The sequence below is a fragment of the Thermobia domestica genome, chromosome 7, assembly GCF_964235325.1.
Source record: "Thermobia domestica chromosome 7, izTheDome1.hap1.1, whole genome shotgun sequence".
In the NCBI taxonomy this organism is placed as follows: domain Eukaryota; kingdom Metazoa; phylum Arthropoda; class Insecta; order Zygentoma; family Lepismatidae; genus Thermobia; species Thermobia domestica.
The window spans coordinates 242,559,352-242,583,373 of record NC_137460.1 but is presented as its reverse complement, the minus strand read 5'-3'; the positions used below and the strand labels follow the sequence as shown (position 1 = coordinate 242,583,373).

The 24,022-nt window shown below is 37.4% G+C and overlaps 1 protein-coding gene across 3 annotated transcripts in view; it reads right to left on the bottom strand.

Moving 5' to 3' along the window:
* LOC145690793 (uncharacterized) overlaps positions 1-24,022 on the bottom strand; it is an 89,623-nt gene that overhangs the window by 30,825 nt on the left and 34,776 nt on the right. For all 3 annotated transcript variants that reach the window (XM_081766072.1, XM_081766071.1, XM_081766074.1), the window contains exons 3-4: positions 16,767-16,921; positions 4,714-4,841 (exon numbers count right to left, since the gene is read on the bottom strand). In XM_081766072.1, coding sequence (XP_081622198.1) covers positions 4,714-4,841; positions 16,767-16,921 — 283 coding nt within the window. The remainder of the gene's footprint in view (positions 1-4,713; positions 4,842-16,766; positions 16,922-24,022) is intronic.

The window sequence follows — 24,022 nt, the reverse complement described above, 5'->3', positions numbered from 1 at the left end:
TTCTTATGGTTTCTTTCTTTCTTTATGAAATTTGTCGTCGTTTCAGTTTCGTTTTATGCGTAGTGTATTACACAGAATTTTCGATTTTTCACAACAGTAATCATTTTTCTTGTTGCAATTGTCATCTGTCTGACTGGCTTCTTTTTGTTTCTCATTCTTTTTCAGAATAACTGAGAACACGTGGATTTCAGGGCGAATGTGCTACTATTATAAACTTACACAAAGACAAGAACACAAAGAATATAATTTTTTTTTAAATATTAGGACAATTAAAAAACTATATATTACATACTATATTAAGTGCGATTATCTGTGTGCACATATAATAAGAATACGTGCCGTACGCTATAACTTCGAGAGTTGTTTGATAACTTCACATACCAGCAGACATGTTTGGAAGTGTATTCGCTGTAGAATGGCAGAACAACAAGTATTTTCAAAGGAACATAATGTAACTGCACAGCAGTAAAATTATTGCTTTGAAATTATTTCTATTATACCACGGACAAACCATAAAACCTTCCTGGGGGATTTTTCGGTACTGGGAGTCTGTCATAATATAACGAATGAGAAAATCAACTAAAATAATTTGTATCACTTGTTTTCTATAGGAAAATAAAACGGAACATTGACACAAAGTCATACTCGTACTTCGATGAAAATCAATTATTATGAAAATTGTGAAGACTATAAAATACACATTTCCTCTGCTGCTATTTGATGAATCAAGACGAAAGTTTCAGTTTAAGTTGAACATAAAACAGAACACCTAAATACATTTTATTATTCACGTTTGTAGTGTTGCCATGTAATACTTAAAAGAATCACGAGAAGGGACTTTTTTAGGGAAATTTTCTTAACTATCCCTCAATTATCTTTCCTTTGTACACAGAAATGTCTCTTTCGTTACGTAAACTGAAAGCCTATACTCTTCCAAATCAATCGAGGTATAACTTGTTCCAGTGTTGGACTGACGGTCGGAACATGGACATAAAGTCATACTCGTACTTTCATGGAAATTTATTATTATGAACTCTGTGAAAACTATAAAGAAACAAATTTCCTTTGCTGCTATTTGATGGATCAAGATGAAATTTTCAGTGTAAGTTGAACATGAAATGAGACACCTAAATACATTTTATTATTCATGTAGTTTGCAGTGTTGCCACATAATAACTAAAAGAATCGCGAGAAGGAACTTTTTAGGGGAAATTTTCTTAAATGTTCCTCAATTAGTTTTCTTTTATACACAGAAATGTCCCGTTCATAACGTAAACTGAGAGCATATAGTCTTACAAATCGATCGAGGTATAACTTGTTCTAGTGTTGCACTAACGGTCTGATTTAGGTCATTTAAAGAGATCCCATCGATGCCTGTAAATATACACCGGTGCTAAAGGGTTAAGGGCTCCAGCACCCAGGTGTTGCACTTATATGTTAACCAACAATATTTTTTGATTCTAAGGATCCTAAGGAACATTTCTAATATAGTGGCAAAAGTTCCCTAAGGGGGAAGGGGGGAGTTATCACCCCTTTGGCCCTTGGTCTATAAAGTTATACGAACAATTTCAAATCGCTCTCCTGTAAAATTAAAAACATTAAGATACGTCTGTACGTGCCTCTACCGACGATATGTCATATATTAGGACAAAATTTTAGTCGAACAGAAATTAAAATGTTTAAGCTGATGACAACTTCACGTTATATCTCATTAACTATGCTACGTACTGTCATCTCGCTAAAGCACAAGGAAGAACTAAATGAGGTTATACTTAAGTAACAGTTTCACCCCAGTAAGTGGCATTGTTCTTACACAGCATCAATTTCTAGATTTAAAATTATTATTTTTCTATTTGCTCGAAAACTATGCATGAGTTTTCACACTTACGTGTAACATTTTGTTAATCTCAATATTGTAATAGTTTTTGCATATGACGACACTCCACGTGCTTAACCACAACAATAATAACACCCAGCAGTCGACGGATATCATTTAATATGTGACCCAAAAGAAGACAAACGTTAACACAACCACACGATGATGCACCATTAAAGGTAACAAGTTTGCGTTTGTACTGGTCATCTTACCTACCTTTTTTTTTTTTGGGGGGGGGAAGGATGCATTAGGCCCTGAAAACTATTTACTTTCTTTTACCACTGGGTCTTGAGACCTCTTTACCACAATCTTTGGGCTGCGTCTGGGTCTTTTTTAAATCACTTTTTGTCTGCACCTGAGTCTTGAAGGAGGGAAAAAAAAACTATTTTTTCCTCTTGGCCGTGTTTCGGCCCCGAAAATTTCCACCACTCCCTTCCCCTTGGCTGCCTCTGGATCCTGAGAGAAACCATACGCCAACTTCTTGGCTGAGATTGGGCCCTGAAACATCCCTAATAACCAACTACCAAATTCAAAGACTCTATTTAATCTTCAAACTGCCTTTAAAATTGTAGTATACTGTATCATAGTAGAGTTTTATAATAAAACGGCTGGGGAAAAGAGTCCAATCCCATATACCATCATTTGTCTCTATCAACTTCCTTTCCGCAGAAGTTTACACTATTCTATATCCTACTGGTATATTGCTCGTTTTCGAATAAATATTTTTTCGTTAAACGCTAGTAAAGAATTGTACAACATATTGAATCTTAATAAATCAGAAGGACGCGGTGCACTATATGATTCAATCATAGCCCCTTATGCCGTCGAACTGAATCAAACAACCACTGAATGGGTTCCTGCGGTATCGATTTCCACGCTGCCTGTATTCGAGTCCAGAAGACATCGACATTGACTGCTGAACGCCGTGCCAAACAACCATATCGCACATACGAAACGCAATTGATGAAAGTGAAAGGTATCGATGTGACACTGAGACTTATTATAAGAACAGTTAAAATGATACTAAGACTTAACAGAGAATTAATTTCTGCGTTCTTCACTATCAAGTTTTTGGTTGCACTATAGAAACAGGAACATTCCATATATGATATGTTAAGACCACTCTAGACACTTTTATAAGCTCCTTCGTGGCTATGTGGTAAGCTCCTTTGGTGCCGGAAACTTGGGTTCGATTCCCGGTGGGAGCTTATGTGGTTCGTCACCCACATTAAGCTATAGGTCTCTGTCTCATATAGCCTCGCTGCTGAAAGAGACGCTAAACTCGTTCAAAACAATAATTTAAAAAATCTTCAAAATATCGTAGAATAAGCGTTCTATCAACTGCTTTCGTTTAGTGCTTTTTTGGGTGAGTTTATATTTTGAATTTCTATGTGCGCTCATGGACTGAAGTTCCTAATGAGTTGCACCAACACTGAAGTTTCTAACGAGTTGGCAATGCTGCTTATGGCATGATGATCGATAATGGTGGATAATGTATATTATGCAATGAGTCACCAAAATTTTTCATTTAGTATTTATATGCATTTGAACATGTATTTGGATCCATCTCAAAATTTTACCATTGTCTGGATTGACAATCGTCAAACCCTCATTGCGTTATAATTTTATTCGACTTTCAAACCATATTTTGCATACATATAGAAAGTGTTATCCAACGGCTATCTTTTCCGTCTGCCAACAGATATTAGAGCAAAAACGGTAAAAAAAAAAATATATATATATATATATAGCGAGAATTTTAACAATTGGCAGTGAATCGTGTAATTCAACTACAACATGAGATCACAGACATATTGTCCGCATGCCTTGACAGACCCCAAGAATTTTAATAATTGGCAGTGAATCGTGTAATTCAACTGAAACATGAGATCACAGACATATTGTCCGCATGCCTTGACAGACCCAAGAATTTTAATAATTGGCAGTGAATCGTGTAATTCAACTACAACATGAGATCACAGACATATTGTCCGCATGCCTTGACAGACCCCAAGAATTTTAATAATTGGCAGTGAATCGTGTAATTCAACTGAAACATGAGATCACAGACATATTGTCCGCATGCCTTGACAGACCCAAGAATTTTAATAATTGGCAGTGAATCGTGTAATTCAACTACAACATGAGATCACAGACATATTGTCCGCATGCCTTGACAGACCCAAGATTTTTAATAATTGGCAGTGAATCGTGTAATGCAACTACAACATGAAATGGAGGCACATTGACCGTATGCCTGTGCCTGAGATACTTGGAACAGCGTGTTTTCATGCTTTGACAAATATTATTTTGAAACTGAATAAAATTTAGTCATATACGTTTATATACTGAAGAAAACAGTCCACAGGGAGAACGTTTTTGGCAAGTTTGAAGACGTGGTAGAATATCTATCGATTCTCACGCATGCACTTAGCATTAACAAAGTGTTGTGTTTACTTTTCACTTTTAATTGGTGTCTCTCCGTCTGGCAAATACCTATAATGATTATAAAGAAAAAAGATCGTACAATTTACAAAAACGAAAACTCATTCTTTTTAACTTTCTTCAGTTTCAATCTTCATACAACGAAGAAAAATCATGATCGAAAATAAATGTTAACTGAAGTGTCTTGTACACTCGCAGACATAAGTATTTGAGAGCAACTTTGGTCACATACTTAACAACATCTGAAATCGTCTCAAAATTTTCATTTCATTTTTTTAAAACACCATTCTTAGCAAACCTCTGACTATTCCCAACCTTCCCAAATTTTCTGACTTTTCTCGATTTTCCAGGTTTGTTTAACCAAGCTGTACGAACACACAGCTAATAAATACCTGTGATCCCCTTCTGCAGAATCAGACGGTTTTTTAGGTTCCTGAGGAGGTGGACGATGCGCTGACAATTCTTTAGATGTACTATCACCATCTTCCAGTATGCCAGCTAACTGCGCTACAGCACGTAACTAAACAAAGAGAGAAAGAAAGAAAACAGACTTACTTTCTGACAGAACGTAACGTAACCTTATTCGCTGCCGATGCCGCTCATACATGTCAGTTCATGTTATTTTTTCCCCTCTCTTGATCAATTGCTTATCATTATTATTATTATTAAAATTATTGTTATTATTATTTCGTATCTTATGCTACCCTCAGACTATAAACATCTGATTATTTGTTAATTTCTAGTAAAAGGAATTCTTGTTAATTTAACAGTAAAAAAAAAAAAAAAATAAATAAATAAAATAAAATAAAAGTGTTGAAAACTTAGCTTATAAAATACAGAGATTTTTTCAATCACCATACCAATATGGCTGGCAGCAAGCGTTTTAATTATTACCGCAAATCTGATATATAAAAGGCAGAGCATATCATGGTACCTCACCTTGTTTCTTGACATCATATTCTGCCACTACTATTTACCCGCCCGAGAAAGAAATTATCCTAGTTACAGAAAAAATTTGCAAAAATTACCTTAAAATCACAGACACGTGTGTAAAAATTTCCATTAATTTGAATAAGAAAAAATAATAATCTGCAATCTATACGAAAGAAAACTTATCACTACTTCAGGTAACTTATCATGATTACACAAGACACTGCGATGACATTAAAGAAATGCACCAAAAATTGTACATAAAACAAACAGCACTGACAAATATGAATAGTCTTATCATATTCCATAATAATGCGAGATCTTAAATCATACAAATAATTGTCCAAATAATGGTAGAGTTACATATGATAATCTCGCTCTCATCCCCTAACTTCCCCGAATATTATTATTGCTATTCCCACCTTTCCCGCAGTTTTGAAGCTTTCCTTTGAAACAGACAGTTCAGAAAAGAGGAAGGTGTGAAAAATGCATTTGAATGATTTCATCGCTTCTAAATATGACTTTTCCCACTCTGGAATGAAGGCATTCAAAGAACTAAGGCACCAGGTCATTGAAGCGAAAGGATCCTAATTTGAATAATTTTTAAATATCCTATGAAAGCAGGATGGATGGATTTAAATCAGTCTGATTTAAATCACGATTTATATCAAGATTTAAATCACCTGATTTTTTTTAAAAATAAAAATCGTTGATTTAAATCAAATTCGGAAATAAATTAATTTGATGTGAAAATAAGTGAAATTCAGTTTCTGTTCTGTTATTTCGATTATGGAAGATACAATGAGACTCAAATGTATGTACAGCACAATATGAAAACGAATATTTCATGTAGTGGATGATTAGGAATAACCCCGTTTTGAATGGGTAACGGGGCAATCCTGCTTTCTTCGTAACAGCGTTTGTAAATCGTAACTATTCCACCGGGGAAATCACCATCGACATTTAAGACTAAAATTCTTTTGTGTGTTTGTCTATCTGTTTGTTCCCCGATAACATGGGCATATTTAGGGGAGTCCGATCCCCTCTCCGAAACTTAAAAAATCTTGTACATTTTACATAACTTTAGGTGAAATATACATATTTTATATGTATTTTGTGCTGCACGCTAGCTCTGGACCGCCCGATTTTTTAAAATATGTCTCTGCCAAATATCAATAACTTTTATGAAAAAAGTACCATATTGATAAACGTTGCTGTATTGTTTCCTTAATGTTTAAGAAACATTGTTTGGGATTGCAATAGGTTAACGATTGGGGATTAATTTAAAATTCAATCCAAATACTTTCATTTAAATGGCATAATTAACATTTAATACTAATTCCTAACGTTTTTCTTCAGTTCGCGACTTGTAGTATACGAGGAGAAAGCAAAAAAAAAAAAAAAAAAAAAAAAATTAAATCGAGAAAAAGTCAACAAAAATTATTTTAAAAAGTCGTGATTTTTTTCTACCCTGGATGAAAAGTATCACTGTTTATTTTCATACCAACAAAAAGGGCACTTCATGTGTAACACCGAAATAGTGTATCTTCCTGATTTCACTTATGAAGTTTCCCTAACTTTTTTTTTCCTGGCTCCTCAGCCTTAACACTTTTGATCCTAGGAGTATTTAAATTGTCGAAGCTCTGTCTTAAAATCATTTTTTTTTTTTTTTTTTAAATCATAGCTCCCAAAGTTTTTACTTGAATCAGTTGAAACTTTCAGAAATGAAAGTAGAAGCGCCAATCTATTAGAAAATAAAAGTATCAGGTAATTGCTGGTTTAAAGTCCCACATAACAGCAGGCCTATTTGACAAATGAGTTTCCGCTTCTTTAGACATTGATGACTATTATTATTATTATTATTCTGCTCTTATTGGCAAGGTCACTTGGTGCAAATGAGTATCTCCCATGCTCCACGGTCTTCCGCTAACCTTTTCGTCTTTACATACGACTTTTCTGTTTTGATATCGTGCATCAATTATAGTTTTCTTTGCCCCACCCTCTCTTTCCTGCCACCGTACCCTCTAGCATGTCCCTAATGATACCCAATGTACTACACATATATATACACACTTAAATATTTATAAACACTTCACAACTATTAAGGAATTACTCAATACATACAAATTAGTTTGTTTTTCAACCACCCAATACTTGATCATCCCAATATTTGTCTTTTGTGAAAAAGTTTCGAAAGGGACAGTAAATTGTGATCTGTTTTCCACAAGCTTTACTTGTACATAATCTCTCGCGGTCTGAATACTCCTCCAGATTAAAAACAAACTCTAAATGAAACACGGTCTCTAAATCCATATATTGCCTTATCTATTGTCGAAGTTTGCTCTAGCGTAGATATTTCCCTAAATTTTCCCCCAATATGGCCCAATAATGGTCTAATTTTGTGAAGGAAGTAATAATTTTGTTGATCCCCACCTACTTGGGTGTCAGTATCATTTACATGGTCAAAATTTCAGAAAATCTGTCCGTTGATATGTTAATTGCTGTTGAACATGTATTGTGCGAAATCGGTTCGGTATTCCAGCAGTCCCTCGATACCGGTTTCCTATCTATAGACACGTGGATAATCATTGCAAAATATAAATATATTTCTTGCAAAGTAACTGTTTTTATTTTGCAATATTGAATTTGATTTGAAGGGATCTTTTACTTTTTTCTCCGGAACTTGCTGTCGTGCATAGTACTTGTTTGTCTCCTCCAGTATTCGAAGTGGAAAAGAAAACAGAGGCGGTGTTTTATTACGATTTTGAGTCGACATACCAGCTATTTAAACGTTTGAAATACACTGAGGGTATGTTGCCTAAAAGATTGCCTTTCTATTCACATAATGATTCAAAAGCATGAAGAGCTTCTCCGTAGTTACGGGGCGAGAGGGAGGCATGGAAATGCTTTGCACCCACCCCCAACTTTCTAAGAAAAAAATATCCCCTTGTGTTGCATTATAGAAAATTATACAGAAAAATGCTCAAAAACCGAATTATTTAATTAACAATTTTTAAACAATTCCGGCGGGACAACTTCCGGATCTCTCACTCGACTGAGAAGTATTCCAGATTCCCGGAAGGTCCATTCCCCCCACCAATAGATAACCGCCCATGCTCAAAATACGGCATTTATATGTATTAAGGCAAGAAGACACCAACACAATATAAACTAGGTGAACTTCCTTGCAGACTTCTCATTTTAAATGTAAAAGTTAACAAAAATGTCGATGTTGTCAAGTTAGAAAATATTTCTATATGAGAAATAAAATCTTTTTACGTGCAAAGCTATTCATGAATTACTGTGTATAACATTAGATTTATTAAATGAATAATAGCATGCCCTTTCCAGTTACGATACGTATTTATGACTGGAAATCCAGAGGCGGTATGGCATACCACCGCATACCGTCTCACTTCGACCACTGGTCTCATTTCTTATGAATGCGAATATATCGTCCCACACACATAAAGAGGGGGGGGGGGGCAACCTATCAACTGAAATAATCCTTTACTTCTGGTGCTCCGCAAAGATTGGTTACTCTTTATATTAATTTACATGAATTTAATCATCACTAACACCCATTTTAGCACGTAGCTGCTTTACCCGTGTTCTTGATCGCTTTGCTTGGCGGTTGCGCCTCTTCTTTTTGTTTTCCTCACTGGAGATGGAACTCGAAACCTGAGGTACCCCCTTCCAAGAACTATCATCATCTGTGTGGTATCCAGCAGAATCAGAACCGTACAGCAGTTCTGAGGTTCCTTCTCTACTTAGCCTTTCTTGCCGCAAATTTTTACCTGTACTTGCTGATGCAAGATCCATGTCTACGATTTCAAAAGAATCGGCTTGTATAACGCACTAACTCAGGCACAATTATGCTCGGAAACCTAGCAGCGACAACACAAATGCGTAGTAACTTCTGCGCGGAAATAGACTTTGAGCTCAAATGTGCAATAAACAACTTGCTCTACTGAGTTCCTCGCTGCTTGCGTCACTCAGAGCACTTCAGTGTTGCGAGTCATAACAACTTCTTTATTTCTCTTTCTAGAATGACTGAAAGGCATTCTTCGATCAAGGCTGCCTCAAAATACTAGGCTATTCACAAAATACCCAAAATTACTTTTTCAAATAAAATAGCATACAAAATTCATTTTGGTTGGTATCTTTCATTTTAAGAAATGAAATCTTTGAGTTTTACGTCCCACGATTATGCCGGTTAGGCTAAAGAAGACGGTGATGATGAGAGATGAGTGAAATGGTGGAATGAAGAAAGTGGGAGGAAACGGGAGAACCCCGAGAAAACCCATGAACACGGTGTTTGTCCACCACAAAGTCCACACGGCGCGAGCTGGGATCGAACCAGGGACCCCATGCACCGGAGATGAACGCTCTACCACTGAGCCACCGCGCCCCCCATTTTGCATTTTAAATGTCCGTGTCGTTTCCGAACAACATTCGAATACAGCCTGTCGTTCCAGAACTACAGTAGGATTGAAAGTACTAACAGTTTTAGTTACAAAGTAAGAAATACAGGGTGTTTCAAAACAACATTGACAACGTTCGGGAGGTGATTCCTGACACCAAGATAAGACAAAACGTATAGACCAACCTGGATGCAGAAATCCGTCATTTCGAAGTTATAGGTTGCCGAAAACATGAAAAAATGGACTTAAAAGGTCCAAAGCTCCAAAACTATGGAACCTACCGCAGTCGGGTCAAGATTTGACTTAGAAACCAGTATGTGCGTTATCCAAGTATACAAGTTTCCGAATAGTGTGGTACTTCCGCAACAATTTTTATAGAGGTAGTTGGTGAGTACTTCAAATTATATCTCTGTAGCCAAACTCCCTCCATAAAAATTGTTGTGTGAGTGAAACATCGATATTTGGATAAGGCACACACTAGTTCCTAAGTGAAGTCTTGACTCGACTATGGTAGGTCTCATAGTATTGGAGCTTTGGATCTTTAAAGTCCACTTTTTCATGTTTTTGGCAACCTGTCAACTGCGAAATTACGAATTTCTGAACCCAGGTTGGTCTATACTTTTTGTCTTATCTTGGTGTCAGAAATCACTTCGCAAATATTGTCGGCATTGTTTGGAACACCATGCATATAAACCTTCCGACAAATTTTAAATATTTTAATATTCTTGCTTCAATTTTTATTGTTTTAATCCGACCTGCTTCGTGGACTATAATACCTAAAATTCTTAATTACACTTATTATTATTTTCACTATCTTTAATGTAAATATTTATTTTCACGGAATATCCTTATTTCTTTTTGAAGTTGATACACACAACGAAATATTACTTATGCTTAATTTCTTTTTGTAGTTTTTCCTATTCATTTCTAATATCTAATGGCATAGAGTCTGCTCTCAATTTATGTAAAAATATCTCTTAGCGCAACAACCTTACATGGACCTAAGCCTTCTAGCAATGGTATCGCCTTAAGGGGCTTTTTTTTTTTTTTTTTTTTTTTTTTTACTTGTTTGGGCTTGAAGACCAGGGAAACTTCATATTAAAACAAAAAAAAAAAAAAAAACACTTGGCATAGCAGCCCATCTTGAGGGCCTGTGCCTCTCCAACGCCATCTGTCAGCCACCGGCTGAACTACGTCCGGCTTAGCGACAAGCACGTGGTCAGCGCGCTCCGTCGCTCTGTCATTAGCCGGCGTTTCAGGAGCTTTCTAAGCCTAGTGGCTGTCATATCTTTTATTCACGTAACTCCCCAGTTTGCCTCACGACGCAGGGTGGAAGCCGAAAATTGGGAAGCACCGGCCGAGAATCGAACCCGGAACCACGTGGACGTGAGCCCAACGCTCTAACTACTACAATACACTGTCCTCAAACTTCATATTAAAGTCAGAACAAATATTGGGTCGCTATACATGAAACATGTTTGGCAGTTGAAAATAATGCTATCTTTCAAATCACGTATTTAAAATTTACTAAAAATAGCATTCTTGTGCTTCAATGACAGGTACTTGTTTCTCGAGGCTCCGCCAACTACTGAGACTTAGCGGCCTAGATAAAAAAAAAAAAAAAAAAAAAAAAAATACTTCCAGCAGTTCGCTGGCCTTTAACTCCAGCTATTACGCTCCACCAGTTGCGAAGATTATTTCTGGGTTCTACTCTTCTCTGACCTGCCACACCAGCTAATACGCCAATGTGGTTTTAAAAAAATGTTTCTGTTCCTTTGCAGTTTACTATCTTACTATGTGAGATACACTATTATAATTGCAAAAATCGATACACCCCACCTTGGATGAAACTTTGGATCCCTCCTTGGTCTATGCTTAATCATTCAAACTGCCCACCTAGAGTTAACATGGATCGCTGGATTGGCAATCGGAAACTCTACTAACTGAGTTACAGGCCAACCCATCGCAGTTCATCTAGCAGTTTAAAGATACCATTTTTATAAATATACATTTTCTGCCTACTGTAGCTTACGAGGGTAAGTCAATAAGTAACTGCAATACGTTTCTATTTCTTTTCAGGTTGGCTCTAGAGCATTGTGTGCTCACAAGGCACTAGGTGTCATCGTTGGCTTTGCCTGTGGTAAATTGCAGCATTCTCACATCAGTACGCTTTGCGCTGCCGCAATGTAAAGATGACTGTGCCACTCTCTGTATGCAAAGAACAGCGTTCCTTCATTTTATTTATTTATTTTATTTTTTATATTTATTTATTTATTTATTATTTTATTTATTTATTTTTGGTGGTCTGAAGATGTACGCAGAATAGAAATTCACAGAATATTTTCAGCACAGTACGGGAACACTGTGTTGCCACAGCGAAGTGTTTACCTGAATAGTTCACTAACTGAATAGTTCAAAAGTGGTCGAACTAGCGTGAAGGATGAAGAAAGAGCTGGTTGTCCAGAGATAGCAACAATTAATGACATTATTGAATTGTCCGTGCCTTCATTCTGAATAACAGACAAGTGACTGTTGATGAAGTGGCAACTCCTATGCAGATTAGTCATGATTCTGCATATGACATCATGCATTACAGGCTGAACTTTCACGAAGTCTGTGCAAGATGGTGAATTTATATATATATATATATATATATATATATATATATATATATATATATTTACAGATGCTGATCAGAAAAATGATAATACCTGTAGTTGGCAACACGTCAGCTGTATGGATTGGCAGTGGTGTCGTGGCGCCCGCAGCGCCGGACCGCTGGTGCTGGTGTGTTAGGTCGGTCTCCATAGTACGTCAGGCGCAATGGAACAGCAGTGTCCAGTGGCTGCAACAGACGGAGGTAGTGTAAAATGGGAGACCTCTCAGATTTTCAAAGAGGGCAAATTGTTGGTGCGCGGTTATGTGGAGTGAGTGTGACGGCAGTGGCTACTGTGTTAGGTGTGCCGCGTGGGACAGTGTCGAAGGTGATGACGGTCTACACAACACACGGGAAAACCACATCGGGGAAGCGGAACAGTGGGCGGACGAAAATCATGAGTGACAGGTCACGCCGGGTATTAAAGCGCATTGTCACGCAGAACCGTCGTGCCACTGCGGAGCAAGTGACGGAGGAACTCAATCAGCATCTCCCCCACCCTGTTTCGACAATCACAGTCCGCCGCGAATTACATGACATGAACTTACGGGGTCGTGTTGCACGGGCCAAACCGCTCATCAGGGACCATAACGCTTTCGCACGCCGCAAATGGTGCCGCGACCATGTAACTTGGACCGTTGAGGACTGGAAACGTGTGATATGGTCTGATGAGTCATCCTTCACCCTATTCCCAACAACGGGCAGTGTTTATGTGTGGAGAACGCCCAAAGAAGCTTATGATCTGCAGTGTCTCCGCCCAACTGTGAAACATGGCGGCGGCTCGGTTATGCTGTGGGCCGCAATATCATGGTTTTCATTGGGTCCTATGGTCCACACTTAGCGGACGAAATCACTGCCAACGATTGTCGCAATTTTAGAAGACCACTTGCATCCTATGGTCCGGATGTTGTTCCCGGACAATGACGCCATCTTCTAGGATGATAATGCACCCATTCACACAGCTGACGTTGTTGCAGCGTGGTTTGAGGAACATCGGGATGAAGTTCAACACCTCCCCTAGCCCGCCCAATCCCCAGATCTCAACATAATTGAACATCTGTGGTCCGTCTTGGAAACACGACTCCGGCGACGATTTTCACCTCCATCCTCTCTCACAGAACTGGCCGATGTCCTGCACGAGGAATGGTGTAAAATTCCACTTGCTACCATTTACGACCTCTATGCCTCCATCCCACGTCGCATCAAGGCTGTTCTGAAGGCAAAAGGTGGCCCGACACCATATTAATCTGGTAAGTTGCAATTTCGTTCAGGTGTTTCCATTTTTCTGATCACCATCTATATATATATATATATATATATAAACCTCGACGAAGAGCACAAGCGAAACCGTGTGCGAATGTGTCAGCATTTACTGGACCGTTATGCTGACGAAGGTAAAGCATTTCTCAGGTGAATCATCACTGTAGATAAAACGAGGATTTATCACTTTGAACCAGAGAGCAAACGTCAGAGCATGGAATGGAAGCACCCCGGATCTCCGTCAAAAAGAAATCCAAGAATCAAACTTCTGCAACGTAAGTTATTCTGACAGTGTTTTGGGACTCACAAGGGCTAATCCTGGAACATTACCTGGAAAATGAGTGAACAATAAACAGTAACAGGCACAGTGATATGCTGGTAAGCAAGTTGGAGCCTGCAATTCGTAATAAACGCACAGTCGATTGTCGGGAAGCGTTCTTGTGTTGCATGACAATACACGTTTACATACCGCCGCCCACAGCGCTCAAACTCTTCAGATGCTGCGTTTCGAGATGTTGGAACATCCTGCATACAGTCCCGATCTCGCCCCGTCGGATTACCATCTCTTTGGTCCACCTAAAGATGCTCTCAGAGGCCGTTGATTCAGGTCCAATCAACAGGCGAAGGAAGCGGTGCATTCGTGGCTTGCTGCGCAACCAAATATCTATTTTTCGGAGGATATCGGAAAGCTTGTGCAACCGTGGACCAGGTGCATTGAAAAGCAGGTGATAATGTTGAAAAATGATATGAATAAAAACACCGTACTCTTGTGGTAATAATAGTGATGCGAGGTGGAAAATTTTCCGTTCTAAACAAATATCAGTGATGAAGTAACAATTCCTCATTAACCATAAAATTGATTGAATTCATGTATAGAAATGCTAAAAAGAGAAAGAATGTTTAAAGAAACAAAGTTTTCATGGCTGAGAAAACTTCCAGTACCTAGGAATAAGTGAAACAATTTTTCATGGATCGAAAAAATTTTCTGTCGTGTATGGGAAAATTGAAAATCTTTTTATGAGTCGGAAAATTTTCATCATTTTGCAGCAAAAAGTGAAACAACTTTTCATGAATCGGAAAGTTTTATTGCTCTGTAGGAACAAGTGAAACGAATTTTCGTGGACCGGAAAATTTTCATTACGATGTAGAAATAAGTGGAAAAACTTTTCATAAGCCGGTCAGTTTTGAATATTATATATAGTGATATTATGTGGAAAATTTTCCACTATATTTAACTGCACATTGAGCTATAAAACTGAATTCCTGTAGAGGAAAGTTAGACAGCAACAAATTATAATTTTGCAATTAGTTTTGGGGACCAGACTTTTTTTTTTTAATATTTCGAGTTGACAAATAAAAATTTACGTAGTGTTTATCTTTCTCTTTCTTTGTCTGTGCATGTTTATGTGTGTGAAGTGCAGGCAACATACATCGAGTTCGTAGAAAACAAATATCCCATTCCAATATTTAAAATGTAACAAGAAAGCGAAAAGAAACCTTTGTGAATTTATAATTTCAAAAACAGAAAATTACACTTTTTTTCACATATAGGCCTGCCTATGTAATGAAATAACTACATAAAAGTTCCTTATGGAGATTATTTTTGTAACAGAAAATAAGAAATTCTTTGCTTTTTATTGTGTTATTCGTAAATTATTAGTTACATTTTACTTTGTCTTCTGCATGAATATATGAATAAATAAATAAATGTTTATTTTCAGAAATTGTTCAGTATTTGTTCTCATGAGTTACTTAGACTGGAATTTTGGATATTCAAAAATTTACATTAGTCACTTTATAGACTCTAGGGTCTACTTATTTATATATGTTGTCAGTATGTAAATCCAGAAAAGTAGTAAAGCTATGAGAAAACTTCGTATTACGCGTATTAAACTGACGAAATATGATTTTGGGAGATCAAAGATGAATTCTGAGGAAAGAATACATTGAAGCTTTCGAAACATTTTTGCAGAAACGAAGAATCGTTAGATTTTCACTCATGAAACTTTTTTCAGACAATATTTATTACAAATAAATTTTAAGGCTGAAGAACGATGTAGGAATAAGTGGAGTACGTTTTTATGGATCGGAAAATTTTCCTGAAAATTTTTCGTTTCAAAATTTTTCGGAAAATTTTCATCACTGGGTAATAAATAATAAAAATTGATTGCAGACACTTATTGAGTTACCCTCATATGTTCAGTTTCTTTATTCATAAGATGTAAATGATTGTCTAAAATGTACTCATCTTTTAAAGGTCAAAATTAAGGATGCATTTACTGTTATCTTGAAATAACATTATGAAATCACATATGGACCATTTTGGTGGATGACTATCATTTTCCTAACAATATAGTGACCCCGTCGCTATAGAACTTTTGTGGTTTCATATATATATATATATATATATATATATATATAACACGTGGTTTATATAGGACTCTTATGAAACTAACTTCACACCATTCAGGGAATCCTGCACAGACCAAACCAAATGATAGACTGACGATGCCAGGTTCAGGGTATACAGTAAATGCATTAAAAATTCCCACTTTTGAATGAATGAACCCATTCACAAACAACTCCTTCACTCAGCTCACTTGATCCATACCCGGCACAAAGTTCCCGATGGGTTGAAATCGTTGTTAAAACATACAGTTCTACTGGAAGATATAGTACAATTTCAAAACAATGGTTCATCTTTAGGCGTTTACTGCTGCCGAATATTGTTTTGCCACAAGAAAACGCATAACAGCTCGCACTTGACGGGGTTTTCTATTGCAGCACACATTTTGAGACGCTATAAAAGTGGAACTAGTGGTCAAACAATCTTCACTCTACAACGGCTGGATGCAGACTGATCTGCCGCGCACATCTATGCAAAGATGATAGCGCTGTCCCCACTACTACATGCACAATTGAAGCTTACTTTCGGAACGCGCCTCGTATATTTGATAATCTTCTCTAATTATTTATACGGTTCCCTAACTTTCCCTGACCAAATGTCGCATCCCTGACTTTCTAAGTCTGTAGAATCCTTGTTATAACATCAAAGTTCTACTGGAAGATATAGTACAATTTCAAAACAATGGTTCATCTTTAGGCGTTTGCTTAATACTATACTAATGGTGCACGCTAACTTTACTACTGTTGACCACTAACTATCAAAGCTTACCAATTTCAACATTGTTTCGGAGTCAATGTTATTAGAAACACAGTAGTGGTGTACATCCTCAAATTGCTTCCAGCTGTAATTTGACTCTTCTCCGATCCATACTCTGATACCGTCTTCTCTGGACCAGCATTCCCAACCATAGCAGACTTCCTGGTCTGAAAGATGGACACGAAAGGATATAAATACAATGATAAATGTAGTAAATAAAATAAACTATCCACAATTGAACAAGACGCTTACAAACACACTGTTGCCAATTACGTACGAAATTTTTTTTCACAGATAATTTTTGATTGTGGTAAAAAAAAAGTTTGTTAGTTTATTTAATGTATATTTAATGAGAATAAATCATAAAACAAATTTTAAATCAAGTGTTATTTTTGTTAATGAATTTCGTTATTATGTTATCCCAGCCTACCTAAATTTTCTTTTCTCTTTTTTGTCCTGGTATAACAACTTTCAAAATACATTTCTCTCAATAAAAGAAAACTTGTGTGAAGCCTAAGCTTTTCAATATTGTGTTCGGAGAGTGTACATGTCCTGATACTACCAATACAGTAACATACCTCTTCTTCTCATACTTAACGTCTCTTTTTAGCCTGGTACCAATCTCTCTTTTAGTCATTCAATATATAAATCATTAACTGATATTTTGCCTCATACACCACTTAACGGATAACGGATTGAAGGAGAGGGGCGGCAGGCTGGGTGTCTTTGCATTCCACGACTATGCATCGTATCAGAAGACAGCGTTTCTTTTTCTTTCTTTCTTTCTTTTTTTTTTCTTTCTTTCTTTCTTGTGTAGAATGCATGACAGTGTTTGTATTTTAGGAAACAGATGTGATTTGATAAATCGCAACGAACAACATATTGGTGGGTCGAACTGGTGTCGAAACTAGAACAGATTTAGCTTCAAGGCTTTTGACATTTCTTGAAGGAGAGAGATTCCATAATTCTAGTTCTTGAAAGAAAACGATTTCAAAACAGAAGTTTTATTACGAGGGTGATTTAGAAAGTAATGCCTCCAAGATGATACCTTTATTTGTGTTTAACAAATAGCACCGATATAGGTATCAGTTGAAAGCTTGCAATGTCAGCTACAAATGGTGGCATCATTTTTCAACATAGTCTCCATTACGGGCAACACACTTGCGCCAATGCGAAACAAGGTTTTTCGTGCCATCGGCAAAGAATTTTGGTGATTGCTAGCGACACCATTGTCGAACTGCTGCTTCCACCTCAGCGTCACAATTGTAGCGTTGGCCCTTAAGGTGATCCTTAAGTTTGAGGAAGAACCAAAAGTTGCAGGGCGCCAGATTCGGACTATAGATAGGATGAGACACAATGTCAACAACACTTTGCCAACAAATGGGACAACTTTGAATTTTTCGGCTTAGAATAGGACGTGTGGCGGTGCTCCATCGACTCACGCTTAGTTTCTGGGTAATAATGGTGTATCCACGACTCGTCGCCGGCAATGAATGTTCCTGGGCGCATAACCCACTGTTTTAACCGGACGTCACCACTGAATGACATGGATTGCTCCATTACTTTGGAACGAGAAGAGATAGGAAAGTAAAATAAGTGACATTCTATAGCTTAAGCACCAGTGCACTAATGATAAACAGTTCAGAATGTATGTGATACTATTCTGAACAGGGCTTATAGGCTACTTTCTCAATCATCCTCGTACTATTATTATTTAAACGAAGAAAATACTGGAAAATGACATTTCTGGTTTCTGCAAGAAATGAAGGCTGGGATGATGGATTTTTAACCGGTTCAGGTACACTGGACAACAAATTTTAACTTTTTTCATGTTTCGGAAAAGAAAAGTACATTTTCTTATGCAAATGAGGATGCTGAATACGAAAATAAAAATAAAAATGATGAATTGGTTCAAGTTTAAGTGTAATCGATAGAAATGTGTGTTATGTAGTGTTGACACTTAGATTCTTGAATTTTCTATTTGGTCTTTTACTTAAGTAGCTATTGCTTCAATTCTGTTCATCCAATTATCTTGGTTCATATGTTATTCACTTCAGAATAAACCAAGCTTGCAAATGGTACTATGCGCACGTATACATGATGTAGGATATAGGATAGGGTCCCCTCCGCCAGAAGGATCAAAGAAGAAGGTATTAAGATTTCGGTCAGTTAAAAGTATTGTAATGGCTCCTGCTAAGACAGGAAGGGATAGCAGAAGTAGGACGGTAGTAATTACTACGAATCAGACGAATAATGGCATTCGTTCTAAAGTTATTCCGGGAGTTCGTATATTTATTACAGTTGTAATGAAATTTACTGCTCCGAGGATTGAAGAGACTCCCGCTAGGTGGAGGGAGAAAATAGAAAGGTCAATAGAAGCTCCAGCTGGGCAATAGCTCTGGAGAGCGGAGGATATACACCCTCCATTCCAAAAGAAACCGAACGTTTTAAAAAAACAAAAAAGCAATGTACATTTTGGAACAAATCATTTTTATTAATCAATGTATTCCCCTTCTGCATCGATACACATATTTGCACGCTCCAACAAGTTGTCAAACGACTTCTCCATGTCCTTTATTGGAATGGTCTTTAGGACGGCGGTCGTCGCCTTCTCAATGGCATCAATCGATGCGTGCCACTTTCCTTTCATCGCCAAATGCAGTTTCGGGAACAGATAGAAATCGCACGGAGCGAGATCTGGTGAATAGGGCGGATGATGCAACCGAATAATGTGATTTTTGACCAAAAATTCAGTTACAAGTCACGAACGATGTGATGGTGCATTATCGTCCAAAAGAGTCCAACTGCCGATTTCGCGATATTCGGGCCGAATACGACGAATTCTTGCCAGCAAACGCTTCATGACGCCCAAGTAAAACTCTCCAGTGACTGTCTGGCCGGGCTGAACAAATTCTTTGTGGATAATTCCTTTTGAATCGTAAAAACAAATCAGCATCACCTTAACTTTTGACTTCACTAAGCGACTTTTTTTGGGTGTTCCTTCATCCGGCGCTCTCCATTCAGCACTTTGCCGCTTTGTTTCGGGCTCATATTCAAAACACCACGTCTTGTCACCAGTTACAATCGATTTCAAGAAGTTTCGATCCTGCCGAGCACTTTTAACGATGTCTTTGCAATGCGCAATTCGATCAACTTTTTGGTCTTCGGTGAGTTTGTGTGGTATAAACCGCGAATTAACCTTCTTAAGGCCCAAAACTTCGGTCAAAATGCGGTATGCGGTTGTTTGAGGAATGCCTAATTCCATTTCAATAACTTTCACCGACGATTTTTTGTTATGTTTGATGAATTCACGCACTTTTTCGATGTTTTCTTCCGATAATCCGGTTCTGGGACGGCCTGATCTTTCGTCATCATCCAGCGTCTCTCTACCCGATTTGAATCGCCTGAACCACTCGTAAACTTGCGTACGGGATAGACACTCATCACCATATGCATTTTGTAGCATTTAGTGCGTTTCACTAAAAGTTTTACCCAGTTTAACACAAAACTCAATTGGAGCTCGTTGTTTGAAACTCATTTTCCGACCGATGTACACAACACACTGACAGTTGAAACGCAATAACTTTGTTGCCGTGCATCCAAATGTCATGACATTTATACCAGTTGTCAATGAGGGACTACGCCATCTACCGGTAAAATATTACAACAGATGGCACTAGTGGTACTATTTGTTCGGTTTCTTTCGGAATGGAGGGTGTACAGTTCACCCAGTTCCTGCAGCACTTTCTACAATTCTTCCAGTTAAGAGGAGAGTTAACCCTTTTAAATTATGGCTTTTTTGACATATTTTGTAGACTCAATCAATCATCTATTGCGTCAAGACTATATCGTAAGATCATGGTTCATACCCCGTTTTGTTTCTAGTAAAGCAGTGTTTCCAAGTGCGTCCGTAAAATTTCCTTAAAGTGTACCAATTGCGGGAAATTTCTGCTTAAAGTGGGAAAAAGGGATTTTCTTTTTTTTAAATCCCTTTTTTTTATCGCGAATCTCTCTCCTTTGGTATAGGATACGATCATGTGAATGCTACTAAAAAAACTTTGCTTTATGGTGAAGAGAATGAGATACAAAGAGTGGCCCTGGGATGAATAGTTTTGATGCTACAGCCGATTTACATATTTTCCCTTGATAATACCTTTCTAGTGAATTTCTATACTATCATCATCAGCATCAAGACTGTTCACTGTAGGAACATGAATTGTACCTCGTTTTCTTTGCCATGAATCAGTCTTTCAAACGGTACCACTCGCATGTCTCTAGCATGTACCATAGTGGAGAAAATTTGCGAAAAAGGGAAATTTTCGTTTAAAAAACCCTTTCCCCACGATTTTGGGCCCCTCTGGCCGGCCCCTGTGTCAACCCACAGAGACCCAAAAAATCTCAAACATACTACATACTTTTAACAAAAGAGACACTGACCAAAGCTTAAAACCCACTTTATTTTAAATTATAATTTGTAACCGTTTCGGATATCTAGCATATCCTTCTTCAGACACTATCGAAATTAATGAAAATACAGACATCCGTTTTCCCCTGTTCCCCATGTCTCATGTTCAAACAGTACCAGCTTTCCCCTATGTGAGCAATGGATAACCGATTTTGCACATGGGGCAATATTTTTTCCTCTCTTATTTTTCAAGATTTAACATTGAAACTTCGTACAGTTATTACACTAGTGTGTAGTATGTTTGAGATTCTTTGGGGCTCTGTGGGTTGACACAGGGGCCGGCCAGAGAGGCCCAAAATCGGGGGGAAAGGGATTTTTTGGACAAAAATTTCCCTTTTTCGAATTTTCTCCACTATGGTACATGCTAGAGACATGCGAGTGGTACCGTTTGAAAGACTGGTTCATGGCAAAGAAAACGAGGTACAATTCATGTTCCCACAATGAACAGTCTTAATGATAATGATAGTATAGAAATACACTGAAAAGGTATTATCAAGGGAAAATATGTAAATCGGCTGTAGCATCAAAACTATTCATCCCAGGGCCACTCTTTGTATCTCATTCTCTTCACCATAAAGCATTTTTTTTTTTTTTTAAGTAGCATTGGGATCGAGCCGGTTAGGTACCTTCAGTGTTCGTATTAGGAAGGACTTCAGGTCAAGGTGTAGCTCAACAGTAAGAGGAGATGGATTACAATAAGATGTTTCATACGAATTTTGATACGAAATTATTTAAATGAAGGTGGATTTGAATGTAATGGGAGTTATATTGCTAACATGAGTAAGGCTCTAGGATATGTACACATCGCCCGTCGCTCTCATATGTTTAGGTGAGATAAGTCGTAACATAGTGGGTGTACCTGAAGGTGTTCCTAGTTTGATTAATTGCACAATACAGCTTGTTAGTTCAGCTAGTCGTTTACATCGAAGAGGTTTCTGTACAACTCAGATTATTTTGATTGAAGGATATACTTATTATTACTATTGTTTGCATTAGTATTAGGTGAATCAACTTGAATTGGTGTTATTATATAGGGTATAGAATTAATTTGTTATTATTATAGTTATTGTTTCTCATTACTGTTATTGTTATTATTTCTCATTTTACCATTCATTCCCGCTTCACCCACTTACGGAGGGAGATCGGAAAGATAATTTTGTAAGAATTGGATTTCCTCTTTAGCATTGTCACTTATACAAGGTGTCTAGTAAAATTCCAAAATGAAATTTCGTGACCTTTTCTTTACCAAATCATAAGATTTCCTAACATTTTCAGCAGCGAATTTGGATACGAATTAGATCAAATTTTCATGCATGCGATAGAAACATACTTTGCTTGCGATTTGGTAGCATCTAAAGCCGACTATAGACATTTTTGGTGGTGAATTTTGACGTTTTAAAGAACAAAATTTTCCAATCTGTACTTACAATTTTAAAAAATCGTGACCCAAAAGCTAAATTTCGTGACTTTTTCGTGACATTCGTGACCGATAGACACCCTGTTATACTTTAATAATTTTTTTCTCCGTTGGATTATTCTCAAGGGTGGAATGATAAATATCCTCTGTGATTTCCTATACGAGTTTTGTCCTGTTAATTTATCTCCAACCCTTTTCATATTACTGGTGCTGGGCGTTTTATCTGATACAGGCACCATGTCTTGACTACCATTTTGAAAACGGTGACCCGTATGAACAATCTTTTGCCACACGCTGTCTAGTGTATAAAGATCTATCGAACGAGGTGTCACTTGACCCATATTTTCTCTTCTAAAATTTCTACGTTGGGCCTTAGCCCCCATGAAAGGTGGCCCTGTAGGACACCGCGACAACATCATTCGATTTGCTCTATGGCTTTCCTATTTGAGTTGTGTTTGGTTCATTTATGTTCAACCGTTTTCATATGAGTGGTACTGGGCCTTTATCTGATACAGGTAACATATCTTGGCGACCATTTTGAATACGGTGACCGATATGAAAAATATTTTGCCACATCGCTTTTTAGTTTTTAAAGATATATCAAACGGTGTCACTCGGCCAATGTTTCCATTTAAAATTTTAAAGTTGTGCCCCGGGCCTCCTTGAAGAGCGGTCCTGGAGGGCACTGCGACCTCACCATCGATTTTCCCCATGGTATTTCCTATTTGAGTTTTGTTCAGTTCACTTATGTTTAACCGTTTTCGAGATATTCCCGTGGAAAGATTAAAATGGGCCATCCTGTATATAGATCGAAGAAGTTATTTCACGTTTGCCAGTCGAACTCAATGTGACCATGCATTATAAATCAACCAGAAGTGGAACGTGATAACGCGAAGTAGTAGTTTGTAATGGCATACAAATATATAACGTGTGATGGCTGGGTACGTTTATGGATTAAATCATCCCCCCTTCACCCCGGGGAAAATATTCAATTAGCACATAGATTCTTCATCATTTTTAAGTACTCGGAAGTTAAGCCAAATAGCTGAACTTCCAGTGAGTTCTTTATCTTCCTTTCCTTTTACGTTTCAGTTTCCTAGTCATTGCTACTACCCTAGTTCAGTTTAAATCAGTAGTTGGTGAACTTTGTGTCGCTATTCCCTGGTACTCCTTGACAAGTTTCAATAGATACAGCGAATTATTTAATGATGTAATTACAAACTTATAATTAATATTTTTGACACAAACTATCTGTGAATTCTAACCTCATGTTCAGTTATTTTTAAAATTTAAACCAAACCAACTCTATCCTACATTAGATTAGACCTATGTTCCGATTTTAGCGCAGTCGCAAAATTTTAGCACATTTGCCAAGGATACACTGAC